Here is a 20,716-nt window from a genome sequence, read left to right on the forward strand (position 1 = left end):
TACATTAAAAATTCAACACAAAGTGCTTCACAAAATAAAAACATACACCAAAAAATACTACAAATATTGAAAACCTGCCCCTCCCACCCCTACATATAAACACCCACACACCCAAACACACACCCCCACACACACACACACGCACACACACACAGTCAATATAGTAACATGGCAGGGCACTGAATGCAGTTCATTTACCATTTACTTTAATGCGCATCTTTAAACACGGAGACGATACTACCAAACCTTCAGTAGTGGGCAGGCTTATCTTTCTGTCCTTCTCACATATTCATTCATGCAGTCTTTTCCACTATCCCCCCCCCGCTTTCTTTTTTTTCTCTTCACTCTAACTCTTTACTCTGTCTTTTGTGTAAGTGAAGCCGGGGCCTCCCAGTGACATGAGCCCTGCTCCTGTAAAACTAATAATGACTGAGATTTGTGCAGGCTTAGCATTCTTTCTCCCTTTCAGCGCAAGACACTGAGAATGGAGTGTAGGGAGGGGACAGGAAGGGGAGAAAGGTCTAGTGGTAAGGTGGGGGGGTGAGAGGGTGGAGGGGGTGTCCTAGTTTGAGAGGGTGCAACTTGGGAAGTTGTGAAAAAGGAAGACGGAGAGGCCCCCTTTCCCTGAAACACACCACGTGCTTTCATTTTTTTATGGGTCATTGCCACTGAAATCACACTTCATCCTCTCTAAACATATCATACAGACACAGGAGTGTACACACATGAACACACACACACACATTCACAGACATTCAGTAATGTTCAAGTATGTGCTTCCACGCTCGTACAAATCCTGCATACCCTGTCCCTATGAAAAATCAGGAATGTAAACATGGATATTGAACAGTTAATAGTTACATTTCATGCTTGAACTCTAAGCTAGCAGTCAGCAAGTATTTCTAAACCCCACACTTAGCAAAACCATTTATTTCCCCTCCTACAATACCGCATGCAAGCAAAACATGTGAAGCAAAGCCACAGAATATAAAATATGACCCGACCGCACTTTGACACAACTCTGTCAAACTCACATAAAGATCACCAGATGTGCAGTGAGATGCAACAAGGGGGCAAGGGGGAGGTCTCACACACACTGCCCTATCTAATGCTCTCCCCTCCCTTCTCCCCCACCCTTTCTCCCCTCCTCTCTCCCAGAGACATGTGCGCACGCTGTGCCAGCAGACAGTTTCAGCTCTCAACAACTGATGCACAGACAGCTGCTGTTTCTCCCTTCCCCTGCTCCCCAAACTATTCTCCTTCTTCCGTTTCTTCCCTACACTGCCTCCATTCATCCCCCCTGTACTTTTCCCTTCCTTCCCTCTACTCTGCCATTCTGCCCTGCACTTTTCCTCAGGCGGATATAAAGGCAGGTCCCGTTGGAGGGAGAGGGCTTGTGTAATCTCTGGCTGCACATGAGCACCGGGGAGTTTTTGCTTCAGCTGGAAAGGCACCACGAACACTTAAAGGACAAACTTTGGAATAAGGAGAGGAAGAAGGATTACCTCTGAGAAAGGAAGGGAGGAGAAGGGAGGGAGTCGCAGAAAGAGTTTGGAGTTGGGGAGCAGGACACAGACCATGCCGGGATCTGTGGTGCTGCTGCTGTCCCTGTTGGTCCTGTCCACAGGAAGTGATGCCAGGAGAATCAGGAAAAGAGGACTCAACCATAAGGTGGGGCTGCTAACCTCACCTTTGACTTTTGTATACGTGCACGTATGAGTCTGTGGCTTTTGTCTCTATCTATTTTTTATGGGTGTTTCAGAATATCCTCCAAAGTGGAAGTAGGTGAAAGCTCACAGCGGTACAGTACAATACCGGCTCTGTTGCAGAGAGCTGGTTTCACACAGTGAGAGCAGTTTTGTGGCTGAGGTGAGAGGTGGTCAACTTGACCTGGTATGAGAGCTTTAATTCAGTAGTGAAAAGAAACGGTGGTGTAAGTACATTTAACCAAGTACTGTGATGAAAAAATAGTTCAACATTTAGGGAAATATGCTCACTGGTACTTCTTGCCAAGAGTTAGATGAAAAGATCAGTATCACTCTCATGTCTGTCTGGTAAAGATAAAACTACTGCCAACAGCTGACTATTTGAGCTTGGCATTAGGACTGGAAGCACAACAGATAGCTTGGCTCTATCACCTTTCAGCGCTTCTAAAGCTCAATAATTAACAGGTTATATCATGTTTGTTTAATCTGTGCAAAAGCTGTGTGTAAAAATGACATGTGGTCTTACTCAAGGTTATGTGATGGACTATTTCTTTGCTGGGAGAAGTGACATCCATTTTTGGGTAGATTAAAGAAACAACATACACGTGGTTTTTCCACCTTGTTTTTTGTATAGATTTAAAATACAGGCTTGCTATTTCCCTCTGTAAAGGTAACTGGCTTTTAACTGGATTTTGGAAAACTTGCACTTTACTGAAGTACATCCACTTTTTGCTACTTTTTAACTTTTATTCCACTACATGTATTTGACAACTATGATTTTTAGTTGGATTACAGGTTAAGATCTTACAAGCAAAACACATAATCATATTTTAAAGGAGCTCTATACAATATTCAGAGCAAATCTATGATAGTTCAGAGGTTGTCTGCACATGGCTCACAACAGGCAAGTGGCTGAGCCGGAGGCTAGCAGCTGGTGGTGTTAACAGCTAATGGTGCTAACAGCTAATGGTGCTAACAGCGTGAACAGTGCTAATAACAGCACCCTCCCAAAATCAGCAATAATCACCTTATGAGCACAGTGCAGAGCAGCAGTGATGAGCTAGCCAGTGGGATACACACACAGGGGCTTACAAGTGCATTTCCACTTACAAGGACAATTCCAGTCACAACATGAATCTGCTGCGTAGCCTACTTTTGATACTGATAATACATTTACACAGGTAATGCTTTTCTATGTTTTGTACAATTTGAATGCAGGAATTTTACTTGCGGTGGAGCAACTACATTGTGAAACTGCTTTGAGTAGATGATCTTAAAAATATCTCTACCACTGGAAAGAAACAGTTTGGAAGCTGACACTCTTTGATTTTGAAGCATGAAAGGTTTTCTGTTTTGATGTGGAGCACAAAGTGGAGTGTGCAACAGGTTGGAATAAGTCGCTGATTTTCAAGTTTCCATATGAGTAATTGAAGGGCACACAGGATGTACAACTTTTGTCTCTGTTTGCGTGTGTGTGTGTGTGTGTGTGTGTGTTTGTAGTGGATTATCAGGGCAGGAACTGAACTTGCAGACCGGGCCCCTGCTTGTTAACTCAGCTCAGTGTAGCTGATTGATCATCTCTAACAAGGGCTCACTGTAGCGTGTTGCCTTCTCTTTCTTTTTCCCTCTCGTGCTTCAGTGTTCTCACTTTCTAACTGGTTTATGCCCTCATTGGCCTTTTTTCTCTCATTCTCTGCCTTTATCTCTCTTTCTCTCTCTCGTATGAATCAGTTCACACACTCTGCCCTGCTTTCTCCTTCCCCTCGCCCATGTGCCTCTCCCAGCACACCACCCCTCGTTTTTCCCTCTTTCAAACCTCTTTCTCTCGTCTCCTCCTGCTCTCAGGATGGGCCAAAAGCACCGTCTTGCTGGACTCTGCTTCAAAGCTGCTGTAATTGGAACATGCTGAGACGGCTGTGCAGATGGAGTTTGTCTCTTTCCCTCTGAACCTTTTCATCTCTGCATCTTTCAATCTTTCATTTTTTTAATCACATCCCCACACACATATACACACACACACCCCTTTGCCTTATTCATAACACTGGGGCTATGCAGAAAGACAAATTATAGTCACTGAGTATTTCACGTAGGCACTGTGCTATGGAATACTGTGTGCTCTGTACCTGTTTTGCATTCATCTGAATACACTAAATTTTACCAGATGTGTTTTTCTAAACTCACACTATGATCACCTGAATGTTTTATTTTATGTATTATTTTTTAAAGAAGATGAGTAATCACATTACTCAGTGTAGATTGGAAATGTATTATCAAAATGTAAGCAGCCATTTTGTACATGCATTATGACTATACACTTTACAATTAAAGAGACAGTTCACCCCAAAATCAAAAATGAATATTTTTCCTCGTACCTGGAGTGCTAGTTTATCAGTCTAGTTTGTTTTGGAGTGAGTTGCCAAGATTTGGAGATACCACCTGTATCCATCTGCTTTCTCTCCAGTATAATAGAACTGGGTGGCACTCGGCTTGCGATGCTCAAAATGCAAAATGCTAAACAAAAAAAAAAAACTGAAAAACTCAACAGCAATGTCTCTTTCCAGGAAATCATGACCTGGTTACTCAAGGTAATCCACAGACCTTGCTGTGAACAGTTTAATGTAGGAACTATTTTCTTTCTATTGAATCCACCAACTGTACCACCGTAAGAGGGAAGCGTGCATCTACTGCCAGCTCACCTAGCACCAGTGAGTAGTGATGGGATTTCTCGTTCACTTGTGAGAGCCGATTCTTTGGCTCACTTTGAAGAGCTGGTTCAAAGATGCGGTTCGTTCGTTCTGTGTTTTTTTTTTGTTTTTTTTTGCTGTGTGTGTGGGAAGGGCGGGTGTTAGTGGGTTCAACGACGAATCGCATTGCTGATTTATTGCATCATGTGATCTGGATATTGTAATGGGACCCAGCATAGACCCTGCACATATAAAGTTTGGTGTAGCCATAGCAACGCCCTTTATAAACAACAAGCCTGTCAGTACAAGCAAGTGCTAGCGGATAGTGGGTTAGCTTCCTACCGTTCGTTTCTAACCGAGGGGGGTCATCAACACAACGTGAATTAGGAACTGGCTCGTTCACTCTAAAGAGCCGGTTCACTCGTTCACTTCAAAGAGCTGGTTCAAAGACTCGGCTCGTTCGAGAACATCACATCACTACCAGTGAGCTAGCTAACATCGCAGCTTAACTGAGGAGGACACCATTAATGTTTACATCTCTGGCTGTCACAAGCACAAGCTTCTCGTCCATTAGTAGATGCGCACTTCCTTCTGCACAGTGATACAGTTGGCTGGTGTAGTTCGATAGAAAGAAAATAGTTCCTATATAAAACTGCTCACAAAAAAGGTCTGTGGATTATTTGAGTGCAAGCACTGTGTTCACACCTGCCCAAACGAACTTAGGGAGCACACGAACTTGAGTGAGATTGAATCGATCCAAACAAGGCAGGTGTGAAAGCAGCCTACAAATGACACTGTCCTGAGCGCAGGCCTCTCATCCATGAGTAGATGCACATTTCCTTCTGCCCAATGATATATTTGATGGGTGTAGTTCAGTAGAAAGAAGAGGTCTGTCGATTATCTTGAGAAACTGGGTCATGATGTATTGAAAGAGACATTGCTGTTGAGTTTTTCAAATGGCTTGGCACCACAAGCCAAGTACTATGTAGTTCCAGTATATTGGAGAGAAGGCAGGCACCTCTGTGGCCGATATCTCCATCACTCAACAACTCACACCAGAACAATTAAGATTGATAAATAGCACTACAGGTGAGAGGAACAAGATGAATTTTTGATTTTGTGGGGAACAGACCCTTTAATGCCAAATGTGTTCTCAGTTATGTTTTCTTTGCCTTTTTATCTTACAGTCTTTGCAGGCTTGGACTAAACTTCCTTTATCTGTCTTGTCTGTAAAGCTCCGACAAGAAAAGTATCTGTTTGACCTCTGGGTCAGCTGGTGTTTGGGTCAGAGTCATGTTCTCCATCCTCTCTCATCTAAACCTCTCCCTGCCACAAGGTTCAAAGGTCACCAGTGGCGCTTTCCTAATTTCCTCTTTGTGTTAAACAGAAGGAATGCCTGCTTAATAAAATATGGCATGATAAGGGTTAGAAGTAAGATAAAGGCATGAGAGGGTAACTTACTATCAAAGGAAATGCATTTGATGGGTTGTTGGAAAAACAGGTGGAATGGCGTGGGAAGCAGAACTCGTGCACACACACACACACACACACACACACACCCTGACACACACACACAGACCAGATTATTTAGTCTCATACAGCCATAACAGTCTGGCTCAGACACCTGCCCGAGCATGTCGGTAAGCATGCACAGTGTCAGAGGCTACCACCATAAATCTTAACAGTTTCATTTATTTGATGTGATGAGGACCTTTGTGACAGAACCTGGTATTAACACAGGGGCCCTGCAGATGCTCAAAAACACGTATACTTCCTGTACCAGGGCTGGCTTGGCTGTTTGACTTGGCCTGGGGCCGCAGCTTAAAACAAAACAGATCCATACACTGCTTGTTCACTGATGGAAATTTGTAACTTTCAAGGAAGTTATATTTCGTACAGATAAGATTAGCTTACACCATGTAATAACCCCTATTGCTTTTGAATACACAAAAGACGATCTATTCAAATCAAATAAACTTGTGTTGACAGCCTGGGTGTCCACAGTCTCTCTCTGTAATGCCATCTTATCTCTCTTTAATGGCATCGTTTACACATTATTCTAATTTAGAAAGGTGTTGGGTATACTGCATACTAACTATAGCATAGCTTCATAGCAAACATCAAAGCAGTGATCAGGAGACAGTTAATAGCTTCCTCCCACAGGCCATCAGGCTGCTGAACAGTCGACCAATCTTACTCTGCCTACAGCTGCTTATATGAGACTCAATTTGCATGTTTTAACTTTGGACATCTGTACTGGAGACTTTTGTTTACAGCTGCATAGAGCCACTTCATATTACTCTTACTGTTTTATTCTTTTTACTATCTTAGTTTGCACTATTTTAACTTGTACTCCATACATCTTATTTATTGGGGCTCAGGGACTGTTGTGTTGTATAAATGTTTGTGTTCTTCTATATCGTGTTATTTATGTTGCACCGTGAGAAACTCTCTTTCATTCTGCCTTGCACAGAAATATATGATTAAAATCCCAATAAACTTGATATGATTTGTATGTTAGTCTTAAATAAGTAAGTAAAATTTTACAAAGAAGACAGTACACAAACTGGAAATGTGCAAGTTAAATATGACAAGAATGCATTTCACAAAAACTGGCTGAGGAGATAAAGTGGGTCGTCCACTAATCGTAAGATCCGTGGTTTAATCCCCATTCCCTCTAGTCTGCATGTCAAAGCAAGATCATCAGAATGTCTAAGCTGAGTGGCAGGTGGAACCTTGTATGGTTGTCTTGACCACCAGTGTGTGAATGGGTGAATGTGACCCTGTAGTGTAAAAGCGCTTTGAGTAGTCAGGAGACTAGAAAGGTGCTGTACAAGTGCAAGTCCATGTATGAGATGTGTCTTAGCTCACAGATGCAGATGGAGATGAGATGGAGGAGGGTGGGAGTGCTGCGGCAGAAACACAAGCAGACGCAGCAGTTGAAATGAACGAAGAAACGAACGAAACGAAAGAAAACCCCGTGTGCACAGTGCCGTTTATAATTTACAGTCAAAATAAATCAGCAATCACATTGCAATGGTGATGCTCTAATGATATTGTGCAGCCCTAAATTGAATTGAATTCTATGGTTCATCATAGAAAAATAACCAGTTTTCAGATTGGATTTATGACCCCTGGACCATTTTTGCACTGCATAGGAGTGACCCCCATCAAGTTGTTGGAAGTAACTAAGTATCTTCTACTTTAAGTACATTTTAAACTACTTTTTACTTTTACTTGAGTAGATTTTTAGATGGGTAGCTTTACTTATACTTAAGTAGAATTTCATCACAGTAAAGGTACTTTTACTTGAGTAGAATTTTTGTAATTTGTTTCTAGAGCAACATGGAAACAAGGCCCAGTTCGGCAGTGTTACGTATAGACCATAAATACAGACAGTGTCACATCACACAATAACTGTTCCTATGTAGACAAAGAAAGCTGCATAATCAGGAGAACTGCGTCTACATTTTGGTATAATCTGACTATTCTGTGCAAACTTGAATATGTACATTTTGGGAGACCGGCTGTCTGTAAAGATGGGAGTTATCATAGATTAGTATTGGAGTCATCCAGTTTACCAGTAGTTCCATGAACTGGTGTGTGCAGCTGTAAGCAGGACTAATCCCAGTCAGATGATGCGAGCCTGCTGGTCAAAAGCACATTACTGGCCTGGAGCAGATTTCCACTCAGTATGACGGATACACACACAAACCAGAATTACAAACTCATTTCCACGTCAACTGCTGCTTTACTTTTTTCACCTGGAGCCTCTCATGTTAAAGACATACCTTTTATATGGCATCAGAGAGACTTTTTATTATCATTAATGACTGATAGAAAACTGAGTCTGAGTCTATGAGACCACAGACATGTTTGTATTCATAACTCTGCATACCAAAGTACAGATACAGCTGTATGCAGCTGTGCTACATGGAGAATAGCGGAGTAACACAGTTGATGAGTTTTGGGGACTTCTATCATGGCCATCCCTGCTACCTCAGGCTATGACTGACAGGTAGCAGACACTATACCAGACTGTTTTCCCAACACTATTAGCTGAATTCACAGTTGCTTTACCCCCATCCTGTCGTGTAAACCAAGCCTCACATGGGTTCAGTCTGTTCGTCTGGACTTCAAGGTTACACATCACCACTCTGCCATTATGTTCACAGTTCAAGGGCTGCTTGTCACAGCTGTGTATCTACCTGTTTGTCTGTCAACATGTCTTTCAATCAGTCATTGAAACTCATTTCCCACTGATTTACAGGCTGTCTGTTTGCCTCACAGTTTCGCTCGCTGTGTCTCTGTCTATCTGCACGTCTGTCGATCTTTATGTCAAACTGACTGCTCTTATTGAGACAGGAAATGAGTCCTGACAATCCAAAAGCTAACCAGATGTGTACTGTGGGCTACTTCATTAAGTAGACATGGGAGATCTGGCACATTTGAGTTGACACTTGTAGGAAAGAACAGAGCTTTTCACAAACTGTATGTGTGCACAACCTTGACCCTGCAGTACTGTATGTTTATATATCTGAGACTGGGTGTGTGTCTGTATGCCTGTGCATACATGCATGCATCCTTGTGCAAAGGAAGCAGAAAATCACAGTATCTGTCTGAGATCTCTGCGTGGAACCATGAACAGTCTGATCTCAGTACAGTTATGGAGCCAGACAGGGTCTCCAGTGGCTTTCCACAACAAACTCCCCCTAAACCACAGAGCAAGAGCACAAAAAAGTAACAGGCAAAGACAGACTGAACGAGAGCAGTTTGAGATCATTCCTGCAGCCACCATCATGCCACTGCTTTTCAACACCAAAGAGATCAAGGCGAACGAAACAAAAAAACCCAAAGGAAGAGAGATAGTGAGAGTATTTCAGACGGGGGGGGGGGGGCATGCCCACAGATAGACATGAACATCCCACACGGGCCGCTGGCAGTGTCTCTACAGGAGAGCTGCACAGCAGACAGGAGTGTAAATAAACATTGTGGAACATCAGAGAGATGTGTGCAGGATTGTGTGATAGAGCTCAGGATGTAGAGCATGGCGGCCCTTCTGGCACACAGAGATATGAAGGCTGCCAAAGAAGACAAAAGAGGAGCCCTGAGAGCGAAGCAGTTACAGTAAGAGCTGAATGACACGCAGGCAAAAGTACAGTAAAAGAGAAAAAGTCTCAAGGATCAAAACACATATTAAAAGATTAATGGCTTTTGCAGTGTACAGTATTCCTGTGTACAAGAAAATTCACACTTTACACATGCAAGCACACACCGTCACATAAACAGGAAGGACACATTGACCTTTTGTAGGAGACGTTTGCAGGAGACTCGAGGAGCAGATCGGATATGAGACAAGAGGAGTAAGGGCAGTAGTCATTATGTCATTATCCAATCACAGCTGATTTTGTAGTCCTCATTCATACATCTAATTGTACCAGGAGATGTTAAGAAGCACTGTGGCTCCACTTACCTCCTGAGAGACATGAATGAAGAGTCTGAGTCTGAGTGAGTGGGGGCACAAGAAGAAGTAACTGTAAAAAGACTTGAGTGATTAGATTTCATTTTTCAGTAGCACAAAGGAAAACATATCACACATATAAGTGTTTAATTTTGTCTTAAAGGGAAGCTCAAAACAATTTTATGTACATTTTAGGCATACGTCTGTTTTCAGGTCTTTTTGGGCATCATTTTCAACATTATAAACACACCAGAAAACAGGGTTAGTAACCAACAGAAAGCAGCATGTAGGCCAGGTGGTTACTTGGCTGTTGCTTTTTCAGTCTCTTTATTAACTAACCTGGAACGATGTTCAAGTGCTGCTTTGACAGAGACTGATGAACTCTATCACTGAGATGACGAAGAGTTGCAGAAGATGTTACAGATGGTAGCACCAGAAAAGGGGCAAAAACTGCATGTCCACCAGGATGTCATTTTTCCACCACTGCCAATCAGAGGTGGAGTCAGTAAATACCCGTGACTACTGCATGGTCATTTGTCCTGGGAATGACTGTCGATTGTAACCTTTGCCATGATGGACAAAAGCCAGATGCTAATGACTTTTTTGTCCAGTGGGAAAGGGCTTAGGCCTTTTTAGCCTCCAAAATTTCTGGGGGTGTGGAGTTAGACCCTCAGACATCAATAACCTGCTCCACGTCTCTGCACGAGGATAGCCGCTTGAGGCTAAATCAAATGCTACTGTCAGCAGTCAAGTTGCACTGAGAGTACTGTAGGGACCAGGTTTTGAAAGATAGACTATTGCATGCAAAAAAGATGATATCTCTGGCTCTGTTGAATTGACTGTCCATCGTGAGTCTGACAATTTTCTAACTCAGTGGAATACTCTTTTAAGACAAACCAGCTTTACAAGAACTTCACTCTTTGGGCACTTGGAGGCAGCGCAGAAAGTTATAAGTGCAAGACTGACATATCGTCATCTTTTAAAATTATATAGCAGACTTGTTAACAATCAGTGGCTTATTTACCAGGCCCTGAGGAACACTGCTCAGCCTTACCTCCAGTTTTCCCAGTACCCACTCACTGCCACTGGGAAAATTGAAGGCCAGTGCAACAATAAAGTCACAGCAGCCCAAAAGGCATTTTCTGCATTGACCACCACTGTAAAAAAAAAAGACATCTGTAAAGAGACATCTCAAACTGCAAACAAGGTAAATTGTGACTCTTTCTCTTATAAAATTGTGATACACAGGGATGCAACTTATGCTCTTTCCTTGAGCTGACAAAAGTACTTCAAAAATCTGTGACATCATCACAATGTAAAGTCTATGAGCCAAGCGGGAACTCGAGGGCCAGGCTAGCAGAAGAAACACCAGAAACTGTTATGGCATATACACCAGGGAAGCCAATCCTGATACCTAGTTATTATCATACATCTATGTTATTTGCTGGACTTACACTATAGCATATCACCACTCAGTACCATATTGCAGATACTGTATACACACACACACACACACACACACACAGGGAGAGAAAGAGAGCCTCTGACATTCCAGTTGTTCCTTTTATTTGGCACCAGAGAGATTTTCCACATATCTCAAACAACAGAACCGGAATTCATAGCAAATCCTGTCTGAGAATGTGAAGCATCTGGCATGTTTGTTGACTTCACTCTGCAAACAAAGTACAGATATAGTCATTATAGAACTGACGAATTCATTTAAAATTGCTAAATTCTTTAATCATTTGGAGCTGTGTTTCAGGCCATCTAATGACTGTAAATCCATTTTCACTCTCATTTTAGCTCTGTTTTGGTCCCCACCAGCTCCTGCGAAAAATATATGGATCTTAAGGAGTTAAATATTCCACTATGCTCGCTAGCTTGATGCTAACTTTGTCACAGCCCCAGAGCTTATTTGATGAAAATAGCTGGCTGTCTGGAAATGATGATGAGGAGAGCAGTGAGACTTTTAAAACCAAAACAATGAGCTGAATAGATGCTGAAAATCTCTGTAAAGCTGAGGGGAACTGTAGTGTCAAGTGAAGTGACTATAAGTGGCACCTTTTACATTACACACAGTCATTTGATCCATTGGTAATATAAATATATTGATTACAGAATCTTTAAATGGGAAAAATCCAATCAATCTGAAGACTTTAGTACCAACTTTCTAAACTAATACCATTTTCGAAATTCATAGCTACAGACCCTTTTCAACTAGTGATCAAAAATTACTGAAATTTGAAACCTAGCCCTGCAAGCAATGTACAAACAAAACTTTAACTATTTATAGTAACATGAAGAACCAAAGTAACTTTTACACGGTCCAACTATAAGCGCCACACATTGCCCCATCCATCCCTCCATGGTGTGAATCCCCCGTCCCACCTCCCAAAGGGCCATCCACCCGCTAAGCTCTAAGCTGCCAGAACGAATTAATGTGTGTTTAAAGTGAGCACACATACAGTGTGTGTGATACCACCATCAGCGCCAAACATTTGCTTTCGTTTTTCCGGTTGGTTTGTAAGAGCGTTCAGCAAGCCTGCCAAATAAACAGCACAGTTTTAATGACCGTGTGCAACCCACAAGCTGATTATCTAATTACTAATCTAGTGAGGAGAAAAACACCCATCTCCCTCTCTGTCTCTCTGTCTCTCCGGGACATCCTCCCAAATGAATGGCTAAGACAGGAAAGTCTCAGAATCACCCACGCAACTGAAAAGATATAAATTCAGAAGAATCTTAAGCTCTCTGGTTGTTTTCCATCACACAGCATGTGTTCCTCTGACTAACAACTCTGCAGAAATAAAACTGGAGGTAGAGCCATAATGATGGTATAACAAAGGATGAGATAACCAGCTACATAACCTCCATGTGCAGGAGAAGCTCAGAGAGTTCAAAGGTAACCACAAACCACCCCACCAAGTGCCTACAATAAAATATATCCTTACATTGTTCCTGCTATATTCTTGTGGTTGTTATAAAAGTGATGTCAGAACAGTCAGTAAACAGCGTTTACGGCAACAGCCTTGCTCATAGCTGTGTGGCGCAATAAGAATAAAGGAGTGGAGTGATGTGGAAACCTGATCACACTGTAGCTTGTCATACAAAAGCAAATACAGTGTATGAGAAAGTATGAGAGTTAATGTTTAGTCGAAGGCAGCTGTGCTTCTTGGGATTTGCTGTAATATTCCCCATGTGTACATAACACAGAACAATGAATAGCTGTTTATACTGCGGCACAAAACTTGACATTTGATACCAGCAGTGTGAAAGCGTGTAAACCCATAAATTCTGTCCCGGACATACCCACACCAATGAGCAGGATTCAATAAAGAGCTGCAACTTGGTAAAAGCTATTAAACCACAGAAAACATGGCTTTGATACAAATCTCATTATGCATAGCATGCAAGAGCAGATCCTCTCAGCAACAGTGTGAGAGTGTTGCTGTTTGTGTACACATGAATATGTGCACGTAGGCCTACCCTTAATGTTGTCAGAGTGTGTGAAGTGTGTCTTTGCTTGGCTCAAGGTCCTGTGGCCTACTTTCTCCTTCTTAGAATCACCAGGGAAGTGTTTGTTCCCACAGTGAATCACCTTCGCAATCCAGGTCAAGACGTTAGCAGGCAGGCATGCATACTAAGGCCAGAGATTTTAGTGTCTCTGCTGTAGCTCTGCTGTGCTAAGTGAGAATCATTGCTGCCCTCTGGTGGTTATAAAGTGTAATTAATGTGCAGTTCTACAGCCATACTGTGTTAACACCCAGTGAAAGTGGATGGAAAGTTTTTTTCAGTTTGGAACCAGTAAGTAATTTAATTTCTTATCAAGTGGCATTCACAAACAACAGTCATGATGCTTAGTAAGACACTAACATCTTCTGTTGTTACCTTCCAAAATGACCCCATATCTACATGACATCACCAAGTGAGGAAGTACAATCCTATCTATGTATAGAATTTGATTTTGTTGTTGTTTTGTTGTTAAAGTGTATGCTTAATTTTTCAGTTAATCTTAACGTCTACCAGAACAACCACATCTACATTCTCCTGAATTCATTGGACATTTGTCTCTTTTCTCTGTCCCACAGGACTATGAGTACCCCAACCACCCCCAGTCCACACAGCACCAGAAGAATGACCGGTGTCCACCGCCACCCCAGATGCTGCCAGAAAGAGCCTGTGAGGTGCCGGGCTGCCGCTCAGACTCAGAGTGTGAGCGCCATAAACGCTGCTGCTACAATGGATGCATCTACGCCTGCCTGGAGTCTGTCCAGCCTCCACCAGGTCAGCAGAGCCAACAGACAGATGGTTGCACACACACTCACACAGTCATGTTTTGGGCTTGAACTACTTAGAAATTAGTCAGTTTTTTGTTTCCCTCTACAAAGTGCTGTTAGTGTTTTGATGGCTGTGGCTCTGTGTTTTCTGAACAGTGTTGGACTGGCTGGTGCAGCCCAAGCCTCGGTGGCTGGGGGGCAATGGCTGGCTATTAGATGGCCCTGAGGAGGTCCTGCAGGGTGAGTGCAAACACCTGACCAGTCACTGAGGTCAGACAAAACACTTGTAGCTCCAGATGGTCAGCTTGCATGACTTTAAAAAAACTGCTAACCTAATTGAAATTCTCAACAGTCATGCTGCATCTTAGCCTTCAGAAATCCTTTGAATGCTAATGTAATCCAGCCTTTGCTCAGTGAGAAGGAGCAAATTAATTCAGCTCATTTTTGTTTGATTTCACCAAAGTTCTACCCTCCTGTTCTGTGTGTTCTGGTGATATGTATTTCTGGATCATTTAATAGGGGTACACCGATATAGGCCAAACATTGGTATCGGCCAATATTTGATGACATTCACCAACTGCAGTGACCAATGGTTTTCTGTTGGGGTCCAATGAATTTTGCACAGAATAAAAAGCAGGGCGTGAGAATAACAGAGTCCCATCCCTTCCCTAGGACGCCATCCGAATGAAATGACACGGTAAAACAAAAACAAAAAGGTGTTGATATTGGCCGATATCGGACCGTTGTGATGATGAGGGAGTGGACTGACGGAGCTGTCCGTTTACTGGTCAATCTACGTCCTAAGAGATAGGGTAAGGAGCTCAGACATTCGGAGGGAGCTCGGAGTAGAGCCACTGCTCCTCCTTTGCGTCGAAAATGGTCAGTTGAAGTGGTTCGAGTATCTGATCAGGATGCCTCCTGGTTGCCTTCTGTTAGAGGTGTTTCCCACTGGTAGGAGGCCCCTGTGTAGATCCAGAACGCTCTTTAAGGATTACATATCTCATCTGGCCTGGAAATGCCCTGGGGTCCCACAGAAGAAGCTGGAAACCGTTGCTGGGGAGAGGGATGTTTAGGGTGCTTTGCTTGGCCTGCTGCTCCCGCGACCCGGCTGGAATATGGATGGTGTTGTGGAATAAAGAGACTCAAAACACACAGGACTGGACATTTGAGAGTTTACTTCCGAGAAAGCCAAAGAATTGGTACATCATGACAATTTATAGTGTCGGACAAACAAGCGGTAAGCTTTCCCATATACAAAAGGTTCTTCCTGTCAGTTAAGCTGCTGTTTCCTGTTATTTAGATAGCCAGTTCTAGGAAGCACTTGCATCTCCTCACCTACCCAAATTTGGATGTATGTCAGGTCATCTACACCGTAATGGATGGATGGATATTGGCAGGAGGAGAAGAAGTTAGTGTTAGCTGTTAGCTTTTAGCCACCACTGAAACTAACAGCTTCCAGAGCTTGCACTGGGTTACATTTTGAATTGTGCAAGCTTTACTAAGTAAAACTGAGTATTGGGCAAAAAAAATTAAAATGTTATCAAATGTTATGTTGAATAAATACAGGTATTTGAAGGAGAAATTTGTTGATGTTTATTCAGCAAAATAAAATAGATATAAGACAGGGAATTACTATATGTTATATATTGTAAAAGTGCTTTTGAAGTAGTTATTTTAAAAAACATCTTTTTCATGTGACAGTTATAAGGTTATTTCATAAATTTATATGATTGACATTGAAAGGTGGTGTAATGACTTGCTGAATGACTTTAAAACATTTCACTTATTTTTTTATAATGATTTTCCCCCTCGGGCATAAAAGGGGTAATAAATACATAACAAGAAGACATTGCTATTGGTATCAGCTATCAGCCAATCATTATTTTCATTTGCCCTGAATTAGTGTATCCCTTTTTTGGTCTTGTTTTAGCTCTTGCAGTAGTTCAACTATGTGATGTTTTCAGTACATAAGCCATAAATGTCACATTTTTGAGTCCATCCTTTCAGATCAAAACAGGAAATGCAAAGAGGAAAATAAATCAATTTCTCTGCCGTCAATAGTTTTAGTAGACTCCAGTAAAAATGCATCCACAGGATCCATTACAGCCCGCCGTTATTCTTGTGTTCCCCTTGAATGGAAAAACTGCCAGTCTGCTATTCTTCAGTCAATATAAAATGTTCGTGTAGGTTTTCTAAGGTTTGCACAATTGGCATGCTGGTATTCTGAGTGGGAAATGTAGACGCAGACATGACAGGTTGAGGGAGGACAAGAGAGCAAAACAACCAAAAAAATGTACCAACCACAAAATGACCCTGGTGTGTATTTCATCTTTGTGATTTCTTCTGATACACAGTATATTTTCTGCCCACCAGCTGAGGCCTGCAGCACAACTGAGGACGGAGACGAGCCTCTTCACTGTCCTACAGGCTACGAGTGCCACATCATCAACCCAGGAAACCCTGCCGCTGGCATCCCTAACCGGGGACAGTGCATCAAGCAACGTGGCAACTCCGGTATAGTTAGCACCTCTGGCAATTAAAATAGATTGGCCATGTGATCTCATATCTTATTTTAGTTTTGCAACTAACCTCCGGCTTGTCTGATTTAAAGGCACTTCTCTCTAAAGTTTGTGCTTCTATAAAGTGCCAAGAGACAGGGACAGGATGCTGGGCTTTGCCAGCAGCTGGCTTGATATCTCTTGGCAGATTACAGCCTGTCAGGTGCCAAGTTCCTCCTATTAAAAAGATCTAAAAATACACAAATTTAAGCGACCTGACAACTCAGTAGATTGCCTCAACTTGTGATCAGTGGCCGAAGCTGTTGGCAGGAACACTCCTTGAATGATTTAATCCAAAGAACATAAAGTTTTTACTTTGTGAGCAAGAATTCAAAGTGCGGTGTGTATGATGTGAAGATCAGATGTCAAGCTTTTATCTTGTTTTTCATGTTGGCTATTTTATTGACAGATGGACGAGGTCTGAGGCACAAATACTTTAAGGACTACAAGGACTACTTAGGTAAGTGAGGTAATGTGGACAAGCTGAAACCCTTCACTGTTACTGATTCAGAAATAGTGCCTGACATGATGATGGCTCTATCACTGACAGGTACCAGTTCAAACAATGCAGTGGGCTACGAAAAACATCATCACAAGCACCTGGGATGAAGTACGTTTTCTGCCACCTTTGAACCATGATGTCATTTAAAACCAAATGCCTCTGCACCTTTAGACAAAACCTTATGTTTTCTGTTGTATGTGCTCCCAGATCAACCTGACCTCAGCCTCAGCTACGACCATAACACAACCTCAGACATCAGCCCGGTCCTGTTTGATCTGCTCTCATCACACCTGAACCAGGATCAGATCTGACCTTTTTTTTATTATTACCAGACCTACAGCTGCTACCTCCTCTTTGCAAAGCCCTGTCCTCAGCCACGAAGTCCTTTGGGAGACAAGTCTGACATACCTACAGAACACAGCCAAAGAAATAAGTGCTTTTATTTTTTGTCTCTGTCTGGTGTCTGTGAAAGGACAGGGGATTGGGTGTTAATGGTGAAGCACAGGAGAGGAGAGCAGGGTGTGCACCAAAGTTTTTTTCATTTCTTTACAACACTCTCCCTCCTACGGCTCATTCTTATTCTCACACACTCTCTCTCTAACCTTAAGGCTGGTCAGCTGAGAAAATTGAGACCATGTGGCTGCGTTACTCATTCTGTCTCTCTCCTTCTCAGAAGGACGGTGCTCGAATTTCCTGATCCGAAATCTGGAAAGTTTTATAGACAAATTGCAAAACTTCCAGCTGCAGTGGTTCTCATCGTTGAATCATATCCAAAGGTGGTTTCAAATTCAAACTCTAATAAACAAACGAATGCCATATAAGGGTGTGAACTGTGCCAGTTTCAACAGCTGTAGATTAGTTCCAGCCAACAGATGCGGACCGTGACTTCATTGGTATGAAAAACAAAAGAAAATAAGATAACACTGTTTACTGAAGAGGTTAATTTAAGAGAGATTTAAAGGGATATTCCACCTGTACAGGAGGAAACTATTAACAACTTTTAAACTTTAAAATTTTGATGCTTAAAGGACTGATTTGGGTTGGATTATCCGTTTAAAGTTAACTCTGTTTATATTATATTAGAATAATATCATTAATTTCCTGAAATAATTCAATTTAAAAAGTCGTACAACAAATATCTACCGCTGCGGTATGATTGCTCAAATGTTTCATAATTTTCAATGATCATACTTTCAAAATAAAAGTCTGTTGCAGTGCTGACATGATAATAAAAAGGGCTTTTGCGCAGAGCAGATATTTAAAACTGGTCAAAACATCTGTGTTTCTCTCAAACTCAACTTGCTTCAGTCAACTGTTCGAACTGTTCGAGGTTGTCTCTGTTATCAATTCAAATGGTGCTCAGTTTCATTGCTGCCTATAATAACAGGAGAATAAGCTGGTCACATTATAAGCTGCAGGTGTTAAACAACAAGTTGTAATCATTCTCTAAGTGCAGAGCTAAAGTGGTGTCTGTATGTTGCTATCTGACTGGTGCTGTAATGTTGCCTTGTTTAAATAAACCACATTTGTTAAAGTCAGTCTGAGTTTTGTGATGTTGTGTGTTTTCTGCCGGTGAGCTTAAGACTCAGTTACACATTATCACAAAATAATATGTTAAAGACTTCTCTTTCTGCTGAGTAAAATGTTCTTTCTGATCTTGTCCTGTTTTGTCATTATTTTTTAGTGTTAGATTTAGGCGAAACAAACATAAGACAAGTACAGTGTTTAGTCTCCATTTGTAGTATTTACTAAATAAGGCCTAGAGACCTCTTTCTGGCAGTTTTAGGATATACCCAGCAAAATGAAAAATGGTTTAATTTCACCATAATTTCACTGCCTAGAAGTAAGCACAAAGATAAATGTGAAAGAAAGACGCATTTAATCATACTTTTCCTTTTTATATCTAAAATGTCTTCCAAAAACTGAAAGGGATAGTGCACCCAAAAATGAAAATTCAGCCATTATCTACTCACCCATATGCCGAGGGAGGCTCAGGTGAAGTTTTAGAGTCCTCACATCACTTGGAGAGATCCAAGGGGAGAGGGGGTAGCAGCACAATTCCACCTAATGCAGGCTGACTACGCCCAGATTCAAACGTCCAAAAACACATAATTGAAACCACAAAATATCTCCATACTGCTCGTCCGTAGTGATCCAAGTGTCCTGAAGCCCCGACATAAAAAATTGTTTGGAAAAACGTCACTTGAACTCTGTTTTTAGCCTCATTGTAGCCTGTAGCTCTAACTGCTTCCCTTTACACTGCGCTCACATGTGTGTCCACAGCTGGATCTGCTGCATAACGGAGCCAGCGTTTGGCGTACATTATAAGTCACATTATATTTGCTGATCAAAGCTGTTCTGTTTCATTGCAAAGAATGCATTTAACGGGTACACTTGCGCTGTTTCTCCGCCATCTCGTTCAAATGAGCCAGATTTAGGGGGCGGGTATTTATATGTCATGGCGTTCAGCTGAAAAACTCTTCCAGATAGGAAGCTCTCGACCATCCTATCTCGTAGCTGCTTAAAGCTTGCTGCTAGCTCCAAGCGCTAGCTCCTCGCTGCAGAAGTAAGAGACTTGGGACGGCCTAGAAGAAGGCTGACCTCGAACGACTTCGGTTCAAGCAAGGAGCTAGCAGTAGCACTATAAAAATAAGAGACTTGGGACGGACCCAGAGGCCGTTTACACGTGGCCGGCTATTTTCATAAACGGACATTTCACCGTCTCCGTTTTCAAAAAGATCTCCGTTTACACTTACCCAAGTACCTGTAGGTGGCAGTGTAACGAGAAGCTCAAGCCTTCCATGTATCCATTGTCACCATAGCAACATAGGTTGCACATTTGACACAGGCACAAGTTCCGGCGCATACTGTGACGTCGGCTGCCTATAACTCCGTTTATCTCCGTTTATCTCAGTTTACATGCAAACGCACAATCAGTGTTTTCCAAAATCTCCACTCTGGCCGGAGTTTTTTGAAAGACTTGTTTTCAGAGGAGAAATCTCCATTTGCGTGTAAACAAAGGGCACAAAGGAAGGAAGATGTCTCCGTTTATCAAAATCACCGTGTACGTGTAAACGGCCTCCCAGAGTCTAAAAAACACACCCACCAAAGCGGAAAACAGTCACTACCACAATATGCAACCAAAGCACTCCACTCCACTCCTTTAAGTGGCTCTCCACACCTGGAGCTAATCAGCCAATCAGTGATAGAGAGGGAACAGCTATTTTTATACACACTTTAACTGTGTTCTTGCAGTTTATTTAGAGGTTTACTGCTTTCCCCTTCACATTTTGCTATATTTATACATGTAATATGAGAGCAAGCTATGTATCAGAAACTGAAGAAACCTCTATCACCCTACTGGACAAGGACCAACAGTTCTGATTTACATCAGACTGAAATCTTAAACTATTTGTCTCTCTTACAGCACACATTCTGACATGTCACAGCAGGAAAAGCACAGGTATAAATAACATAAGTAATGATAGCTGGTAGCTATTTAGCGGCTTTATTTTCATTATTATTGTC

At 42.1% G+C, this 20,716-nt stretch overlaps 1 protein-coding gene across 1 annotated transcript; it reads left to right on the plus strand.

Annotated features, from left to right (window-relative positions):
* The first annotated feature begins 1,150 nt into the window (after nt 1-1,150).
* wfdc1 (WAP four-disulfide core domain 1) lies at nt 1,151-18,726 on the plus strand. Its single transcript, XM_049575183.1, has 7 exons — nt 1,151-1,671; nt 13,940-14,135; nt 14,285-14,368; nt 16,502-16,642; nt 17,096-17,146; nt 17,237-17,296; nt 17,396-18,726. Exons 1-6 carry the CDS (start codon nt 1,579-1,581, stop codon nt 17,293-17,295), a joined length of 624 nt encoding a protein of 207 aa, XP_049431140.1. The 5' UTR covers nt 1,151-1,578; the 3' UTR covers nt 17,296; nt 17,396-18,726.
* The last annotated feature ends 1,990 nt before the right edge of the window (nt 18,727-20,716 follow it).

This window comes from Epinephelus fuscoguttatus, linkage group LG4, assembly GCF_011397635.1.
Source record: "Epinephelus fuscoguttatus linkage group LG4, E.fuscoguttatus.final_Chr_v1".
In the NCBI taxonomy this organism is placed as follows: Eukaryota; Metazoa; Chordata; class Actinopteri; order Perciformes; family Serranidae; genus Epinephelus; species Epinephelus fuscoguttatus.

Coding starts and splice junctions, on each gene's coding strand:
- wfdc1 (XM_049575183.1), top strand. CDS start 1,579: ATGCCGGGATCTGTGGTGCTGCTGCTGTCCCTGTTGGTCCTGTCCACA. Junction 1,672..13,939: donor AAAGAGGACTCAACCATAAG/GTGGGGCTGCTA, acceptor TCTGTCCCACAG/GACTATGAGTACCCCAACCA. Junction 17,147..17,236: donor GGACTACAAGGACTACTTAG/GTAAGTGAGGTA, acceptor TATCACTGACAG/GTACCAGTTCAAACAATGCA.